General features: G+C 51.6%; 1 protein-coding gene across 2 annotated transcripts in view; it reads right to left on the bottom strand.

Annotated features, from left to right (window-relative positions):
- Positions 1-625: 625 nt before the first annotated feature.
- Positions 626-8,993, bottom strand: part of LOC136108180 (fer-1-like protein 4) — a 39,213-nt gene continuing 30,845 nt past the window's right edge. For both annotated transcript variants that reach the window (XM_065849792.2, XM_071815641.1), the window contains 7 exons: positions 8,334-8,512; positions 7,192-7,277; positions 5,473-5,571; positions 4,975-5,216; positions 2,873-3,153; positions 2,062-2,162; positions 626-1,535 (listed from right to left, as the gene is read on the bottom strand). In XM_065849792.2, coding sequence (XP_065705864.2) covers positions 1,355-1,535; positions 2,062-2,162; positions 2,873-3,153; positions 4,975-5,216; positions 5,473-5,571; positions 7,192-7,277; positions 8,334-8,512 — 1,169 coding nt within the window. In that variant the 3' untranslated portion in view covers positions 626-1,354. The remainder of the gene's footprint in view (positions 1,536-2,061; positions 2,163-2,872; positions 3,154-4,974; positions 5,217-5,472; positions 5,572-7,191; positions 7,278-8,333; positions 8,513-8,993) is intronic.

The following is an 8,993-nucleotide window of genomic DNA, read 5'->3' as shown; positions in this document are numbered from 1 at the left end:
TTGTTTCAGTATTTGATAATTAGTCTTTCGGAAGTCCCCAAACTCTGCCACATCCCTTTCTGCAATACTGTCCAAAACCCTTCAACTGTTTGCTCAGGGAGCCCCTGGCCCAGCTCTGATAGAGCCCAACCGCAAAACCTTAATCAAACATCAGGGGAAACTGCAGAGCTGGAAGAAAAAGCTGGAACAGAATCTGCAGGGTGGATCTATACAAGAACACATCTTTTAAACCCCTCCAGGGACGGTGACTCCACCGCTGCCCTGGGCAGCCTGTTCCAATGCCCCACAACCCTTTCTGTGAAAAGCATCACCTCCTGCACCACGATGAGACCCCTGAGAAGGAAACTGTCCTGTCAAAACCCAGTGGGAAGCATCTCCCCTTGAGACTGAATCATCTCACGGCTTGTCTGTGCAGAAGACAGGAATCCTAGGGTACTGGAGAGCATGTTGAGAACAGGTCTCATTTAATTTACATCAGCCCAACACCACCACATAGATTCATGCTGACGACCCCATGCGGATGTCCCAGTGCTGTGCTGTCCGGGAGGACGGGTGAAGGGGCATCAGGACAGCTGGCAGCAGCCTGGGCCCAGCTCCAGAACACTGCTACAAAACACAAGCAAGATTGGAGAGAGAAACCAAGGAGCTTTTATTCCTGTGAAGAGCAAAAATGAAGTTTGAAGCAAGCCTGAATCCAACCAAGCAGATGCAGGAAAAGCTGTTAAACAGCTTGTAAGGAGTGACAACCAGAAAGTCCGTGTTCTTGGAGAGCGCTACCATGTCCAGAGCCGACTCCAGCTCCAAGAGCCGTTCCTGTGCTCTTGGCACAGCAGGAAGCTCTTGGCTGCTCTGGCTCTGTCGTCCTTCTCCCTGGGGAGCCCCATTCAAAGGTCTTCCAGGTCCCACCTCTGCCAGAACCCTACACCAGACCTGCCTTCCCCCTGTACAATGTGTTCTGAACTCTTCAGGCAAAGGCCTGGGAAGTGCCAAGCCAGGGCATGATGGCTCCGTCTGTCTCCATCCCTGCCAGAATCACTCTCAATGGCACGGGCTGGTTTCAGCAGCCATGTTTGTGGGGACAGCCCAAGCAGACCCTGTTTTCCCACCCTCCCACCCCAGTCCCACAAAACTCAAATTTCTTCCCAAAGCTGTAACTGTCCTTCAAGTTTGCCTTATTTAGTAGGTTGGTTACTTGGTTTCTTAGTAACTTGACTCCCCAAAGAGAGGCCACTTCTGCAGGTCTCTCACTCTGGTGGTTGTTTCTGCACCTACAGGTTTCCTTAAACTTTCTGGCTGCATCTCGATTCCCGCAATAATCACCCCTGTCTTTGAGCAGTCCTGTGCTGAAGAGCATCTAGCCATTGATGATCTTCTCACTGATGTATCCAGGCATGGTGTAGATCAAAAGAACTAGGAAGATGGTCAGAAGAGCAACAAGGAACAGCACAATGATGTATTTCTTGTACCGTTTCCAGATAAAGAACACAAAGGTCTTCATGGGATTCACAAACCAGTTGAAAGAAGTTTTTGGCCGGCTGGAACAGGAAAGGAAGAACAGATAAGCACAGGTGCAATCCACAGAGCAGCACCTCAGCGCTTCTGCTTTGGTGCCGTCTCACCCTCATGGGTCAACAGCTCTTCCTGCTGCTTCCAGACAGGCTCAGCTGGGGGCTGCAGTAACTGCAGTGCCCATGAGAGCACTGGAGACAACAGGACCTGCTCCTCACGACAGCCCCTGCAGAGCTGTTCTGCACCCATGTGCCTAAGGGGTACGTTCACATGGTTAAACCAGAGCTGCCCTTGGTGTACAAGTGATGTTATGGCAAAGCTGCACCGGCTACCTCACTGAGATCAGCCCTGGCCCAGATGCTGCAGCCACAAGTCCTGCTGGAGCCACTCAAGCTCTGGGAAGCTCTGGCAGGTCCTGCAGACCCCACTATCCAGGGCCTCACCGGTTGCTCTCAGCTTCCTGACAAGCAGATGCTCCTTGTCCCCAGGCAAACAGCTGCTGAAAACACAGCACTGTCCATCCATGTTCAAGGTGATAGCACAGATACTCACTTGGGCTTTTCCAGGGGTTCAGGTTCTTTTCGGCCCAAACCAACAGGACTTTTCTCAGCCTCCTCCACAGTCAGCAGCTGGAACTCTGCTTCCACCTTACCCTGGAAGGGGAACGTGTCTGAGCCACAGCCACACATGTTGCTCTGCAGACCGGCCTGCTGACCACACGCCCTACCAGGAGTGGGTGTTTTTCTCCCAGTTCCACTTACAGATGCTCAGAGCAACTAACTTTTCTCTCCAGGCATTAGCTACAGAGTCTCTCACTTCACAGCCAGCCAAAACTTTGGCCTGGCCAGAAGCTGTTTTGCCGACAAGTCACTAAATTGTATTGTTATTGTCGGTATTGTAATGCACTCCCCAGCTATCTGGATTTGTCTGCAGACTCCCACACTGGCACTGAGCAAAACTCACCCTTGGGGACAAACAAAGGTCCACAAGGGCCATCAGCAGCAAGTCTGCCCTGGGACAATTGCCACCTGCCTGTCTGGGGTAGGCAGAGACCCTGGGACAAGCTTTTGCTGTTGTCCAGTCTGTCTGATGGGGAGCCATGTGCCTCTTGCTTTGCTGCCCTCCTTGAGCACTGCTGTGTGGGAAGCTCAGAGGAAGACATGAAGCTGGACACCCCCTGCGATGCCACCACAGCTGGCTGGATCTGCAGCAGAGGGAACAAGTCTCCAGGACCCTGCACAAAGTCCCGGGCAGCTGGGCCATTGCTGTCCCTGTATGTCATGTGCATGCAGGACAGGCTGCCCTGTCAATGCTGAGGCAAAACATGGGCTCTCCGCTCCCCCATGCCAGCACCCTGCCTCACCGTCAGGAGGTACTTGTTCCCACTGGGGTCTGTGAACTCCACGTCCTCTGGTCTGACTGAACGACTCCATTTCTTTTTCTTCTTCTTCTGCTTGTACTCCCTCTCTTCTCTCTCCTCGTCTTCTTGATCTTTGAGTTTGATGAAGGGCCACCAGCCCCTCATGCGCTTGTTTCGGAAGATAGAGAAGCGAGGTGTTGCGTTCTCCTTGGCCATCTTGATGGTGCAATGCTCTGAGCTCTTGGCTGCCCGCACCATGTCGTGCAGCTTCAGCTCGATGGAGCCTGCAGGCACAGTGAAAAGGAGAGCTCATGGTGAATGATCTAATAGAGTCCTGCACATTTACAGCTGGAGAACCTAAAGCTCAGCATAAGAAAGGCACAGTCCAAGAGTGAGAGACAAAGAAGCAGAAGCCACAGGGCTTGTCTCATCTCTGATATGGCCAGTTTGGTTTGCATGAGATACAGTGAGTTATTTTCACTCCTTTACCATGTCCCACCCTGCTCTCCTCACATGTCCAAGCTCTTCTTCTCCTCATTCCTGCAAATGTCAATAAAAAATCTAAAAATCTAGAAAACTCCTTAAAGGTTTCAAGTCTGTCTTATATCTGAAACAGCCTCCGTTCATTTCCTTGCTTGGCCTTGTGCCCCTGTCCTCCTTGGAAGAAGCTTCTGTCCCACTTCAGCACTGAGCCCTTGCAGCAAACCAGTCTTATCACATACTGATCTGTATTGGCAAAATCACGGCCAGCAACCAAGGGATGTGGGTGTTCTCTGCTCAGCTCTGCTGAGACTGCATCTGGATACTGTGTCAAGTTTTGGGCCACCAACACAAGAAAGGCATCACCTAACTAGAGAGAGTCCAGTGGCTGAGCTGGTCAAGGCTAGAGTACGTGCCACAGCAGGATGGGTTGAGAGACCCGTGTGTGTTCAACCCAGAGAGGAGAGGTCAAGGGAGAGATCTTACTGCATCTCCCACAGGCTAGAGGAAGCTACAGAGCAGATGGAGCTAGATTCTTCTCAGAAGTGGATGATGAAAGCATGTAAGGCAAAGGACACAAGCTGCTGCAGGTAAAAGAATTTCAGAATTATGAGAATGGTGCAGCCAGAGACCCAGAGGGGTGCTGGAATCTCCATCCTCAGAGATACTCAAAACTCCCCCAGAGAAGGCCCTGAGCAACCTGACCTATATTGCATCTAGCCCTGCTTGGAGCAAGAGGTTACAATAAAGACTGGAGAAGCCCCTTCCTGCCCAGAAGTTCCTGAGATTGTATGTGCGGGGAATTGTTGGTACTGCTGTCTAATGCTTTCTTCAGTGCCTGAGTAGCATGGCTAAACAAACCACCACTGGAAGTGCCTCATGAAGGTGAAGCCCTTCAAATACGCCACTGAAGGCTGATGAATAAAGAGTGTATTATCCTGCACAGGACACAGCAGGGCAAAGGGGCAGCTTTTTAATGGGGAGGGCAAAGTTTGAAGATGGGACGGACAACAGGACAGAGTGCTACAAACTTGGGCATGGCAGCAGAAGCAGGAGGGAAGCAGCAGTGTTTGTGCTAGTGTAGTGTGGGTGGAATCGCCACCAGCCCAGCTTCACCACCAGACCCTACTGCGTGCCCAGCTCCGTGAAGCAACAGAGCAGCTGGGGAGCTCTGAGGGCCCAGTGATGCGATGCCACAACTCAAGTGCCTATGGTCTCACAGAGGCTGCCAAATTCTGTGCCCATAACATAAGCTCCTGGGAAAGCTGCTTGTTGGCCAAGTCTTTGGGATCTGCAGATCTAAGTGAGAGCAGGGAAAATTAGCAAGTTTATCAGAAAAGTTGTGAGGAAGAAGAACCTGGAAGTTCTGCAGCATGACAGGCCCGGAAAAAGGATACCAAGGCCTTGGGACACGTATGCAAGCTCATCGTGTCTGTGTAGGGGAGGTGCGCATCTCCAGGCTCTACCTATAGCTCACGTGAAAAACCAGCCCAGGTGCTGAGCTGAAGCACTTGCTCTGATGCTCCTGGTGACCCTTCTCAGGGGGATGGGACCTGGGAGAAACACTGTAATACTCCAGCAAGGTGAGGGACAGATCATGCCATCCCCAGAAAGTCACACCATACCTAGAAAGTCATTAGCTGAGATCCTGTCGTAATCCCAGACTTGGAGGACCAGAACAGCTGGTTCCCGAAACTCCGATTCCTCCACAGAGAAGACAGAGTCCTTCTTCTTGTAGGTGATCTCCTTCTCGGTTGGGAGATAGTTGAAGCGGAAGATGAACCTCCAGTTGAAATTTCCCTCCCCGGTCAAGGAGTTAAAGTGAACGTCTGTCTCCTGCTTGTCGTGGTCCAGACCCTTTATCCAGCTGCAGGAGAAACTCAGTTATCACCTAACCCGGCAGCCAGCCCCAAAGGCAGAGCAGAAGATGGAGGGGCTGAAACCCATGGGAGAGCAGGAAAAGAAGAGTCAAAGAGCCAAACTGGACCAACACCTGACCAACATGTTTGGGGGCAGAGCAGTCCATGCAGGGGACGGGAGTGGGGACCCTGTGCTGAGGCAGGGAGGAGCAGAGGGTCAGCAGCGGCAGGGAGAGGACAGCCGCGCTCTGCCTCCCAACAGACCTTCTCACGTAGATATCACTGGAAGGCTCTCCCGTGACTGGGTTGACATCATCGAGAATCACGTCGTCCGTGTTCCAGATGATCACACGCAGCTCGTAGCTGTGGGAAGGACACAGAGGGAAGTGAGACCCATGCTCTTGCCCCCACCGCCTGCGAGGGCAGGTCAAGCCTGCACCGGAGCAGTAGGACTTGAACCTTCCTGGCACTGTGGTCCTCTGCCAGGTTCCTCTGGCCACACAAAGCCCAGCAGTCTCGCTGCCATGCAGAAAGCCTTTCCTGGGAGGCTAAAACCCCACAGACAACCACCCACAGTCAAACCAGGCAAATCCCTGGTGCATGGGGAGCCCACCCAGCACCACTTGGACACAGAAGCACAGAAAGGCTTAGGCAGGAAGAGACCTCTGCAGCCTTTGCTCCAACCTCTTGGTCAAACTTCGTACTAGAGCAGATCGCTCAGGGCTTTGTCTGTATGAGTTTTGAGTATCTCCAAGGATGGCTATACCAGCAGCTCTCTGCATCACTCTGTCCCAGGGTAAGTACACTCTCACAGGGAAAATGTTTTCCCTATATCCAGTTGGAGTTTCCCTTGCTGCAATTTATGGCCATTATCTCTTGTCCTTTCATGTGCACCTCTCAGCAGAATCTGGACCCTCCATCTCAAGAGCCTCATTGAAAACAGCAGATCTCCTCCTTCAACTTCACTTCTCCAGACACCCAGAGGACATCTCCCTGCTAGCCAAATCACAGGGTGTTTCAAAAAGATGGATCTAGTTTCAGGTGTTTGAAAAAGATGGACCTGATTTCAAAGCGATATATTTCACAATGGCAACATGTTACAATTACACAAACATTTACAAATTATTTAATGAGTTATCATGTTTTAGTAACCTCTTTATAAATCTTAGAATCACAGAATCATTTTGATTGAAAAAGACCCTCAAGTTCATCAAGTCCAACCATAACCTAACTCTGGCATTAACGCAAGTCCCTGAGAACCTCATCTCTCTCTGTCCAACCCTCCAGGGATGGTGACTCCAGCACTGCCCTGGGCAGCCTGTTCCAATGCCCCACAGCCCTTTGGGGAAGAAATTGTTCCCCACATCCAACCTCAACCTCCCCTGGCCCAATTTGAGGCCGTTTCCTCTGCTCCTGGCGCTTGTTCCTGGGGAGCAGAGCCCGACCCCCCTGGCTCCAAGCTCCTTTCAGGCAGTTCAGAGATCAGAAGGTCTCCCCTCAGCTCCTGTTCTCCAGCTGAACCCCCCAGGTCCCTCAGCCGCTCCCATCACACTTGTGCTCCAGCCCCTCATCAGCTCTGTTCCCTTCTCTCAACTTGCTCCAGCACCTCAAATGCTCTGTGTTGCCTCCACCTGCTATATGGACAATATCGAGATGATACAGTGACTTCAAATTGAGTCCAGCTTTTTGAAACACCCTGTAGAGCTATTAATAGATGAGTAGTTCTGACCTCAGTTTCTATCGCCTCAGGGTTAACCCTGAGGTTAACCCTGCCCTTCACAAGCACTTGCACAGCTGAAGCACTTATGCCTCATGCTGATACACCCAAGAGACCACCCCACATCCAGAGCTGAAGCAGAGAGGATGGCTGTGTGCCAGGCTGGCACAGACGTCAGGACCCTGGGACATCCCACCAGGCATGGAGATGGACAGTGACCCTCCGCACTGGTTCACCAGTGCCAGCCCTGCTCCCACGGGTGTCACCTGACAGGCAGCCGCGGCTTGATATTGACAGGCGGTGGTGCAGGGACGTCAGTTGGAAACATGTCAATCCACATGTGCAAGGAGCCCTGATGAGAGAAGACAGCAGAGAGACTTCAAAAGACAGACCACCTCCAGCTCTTCAAGGAGCAGGAGCTTGGTCCTGCAAGGAAAGCTCTCACCAGAAAGGCACTGCTTGGCTCTCTCCATCCCCAGTACTTCAGACTGGTGTGTGACTGGATTTAGATACAGAAAAAACGAAAACTGCCAAAAGTTGTTTATTTCTCTCCCCACCCTGCTCTCAAGAAAATAAAACATTTCATCTGGACTGAGTCTGTTTCAGACAGTGGCAAATGTGTGCCTCTGTTTTAATAAGAAGCATACAATAATGTAATGCTTCAGCATAACAAAGAAATCTAAAAAGTGATGGGTCTGACCCATCTCCCCACATACATTTCCAATGCCAACCAAACGCAGAGTGACCGAAGAGCTCTGCTCTGTCACAGAGCTCCGGAACCAGAGGGAACAAGAGATGTTCAGTGCAGGACGTTGAAATGGTTGAGTTCAGATCACTGCACTGCATAAAGCTAAGGAGGAATGTTTCTCCTCCAGCCAGCAGTTATGTTGTGCCCTCCAGGGAGAAGCCAAGGGTGCAGAATGGGGCTCTTGCTGGGGAGCAAAGCAGCAGTGAAAGGGGACAAAGCAGAGGAAGGTGCTGGGGCAGACAAGGACAATCCCAGCCACTACGGTGCATGGTGGCAAGGCAAGACCAGGTTCCTTCCCACACACACAGCATCCTCATCAGAGCAATGCTCCATGGCCCAAGGAGACAAGAAGGACTCTGGGCCACCAGCATTGTGATCACAACATCAGTGGACAGCGGTCTCTTGAGGAAAGGGTGTTCAGAAGCACCATGAGAGGTCAGAGGGTGGATCTGAGCAAAGGACACCCAAGGCAAACAGTCCTCATCTCATAGCAGGGCCAGCCACCCACAGACAGCCTACCCAGGAAGGGGCAATGTGTGGGATTCATATCGTGACAAGGAGAAAAAGGGACAACAGAGACCAGCCAGGGGTCTGGGAACCAGCTGCCCGAAGGTCCTTCCGCAGACCAACATCTAGGCTGGCCAAAGAAACACATCTCACCTGCACCAGCCCAGGGTTCTCCGGGTTGTACAGGGACCGGATCTCCACATGCTCTGGTACCAGCTTGTACCCATATCCTGGCATCTCTTCCCAGTGCTGCAGGACGTACAAAGCCTTATGTTCATCATCCACTGACCAGTTCTCATCTGCTACTCCTCTCTTGTTCCTCACAGAGGCCTCTGCAGCAGGACAGAGCCAGGTAGAAGGTGAAGGCATCTGGCCAGCAAGAGCCACGTCAAGGTGTTAGTCACAGGCACAAGTAAAGGAAGATGATGGACTGAGCAAACAAGGACCTCCCCCAAAAAACAAAATGGGGAGAAACAGGAGGGTGAGGGTGAAGAAGAATGAGTTCGATATGTTGCAGTGATGAGGAAAGTTGTAGGCAGGAAGACAAACAGGCTAAGAGAAATAAGAGGAAAACGGCGAAAAATAATTTACAGTGGCCCTGGGAAATGGAACCAGGGGACACCAAGGAGGTTGTGACCCTCTGAGGCAGTTTAAGTCCCTGTGGTAGGGCCAACAGGTCCCTGGATGAGAGGTCTCACCCTAAAAGTGCTGCAAGAAATCACCACTTGTCACTTAGCAGTGACACACAGCTGTGTTCTCCATAAATTCACAGTCTTTGCAATTAATTGACTCATTTGGCATGGTGAAGTCAAA

The sequence above is a fragment of the Patagioenas fasciata genome, chromosome 16 (genome assembly GCF_037038585.1).
Source record: "Patagioenas fasciata isolate bPatFas1 chromosome 16, bPatFas1.hap1, whole genome shotgun sequence".
Taxonomy (NCBI): Eukaryota; Metazoa; Chordata; class Aves; order Columbiformes; family Columbidae; genus Patagioenas; species Patagioenas fasciata.
This window is presented reverse-complemented; position numbering and strand designations above follow the sequence as displayed.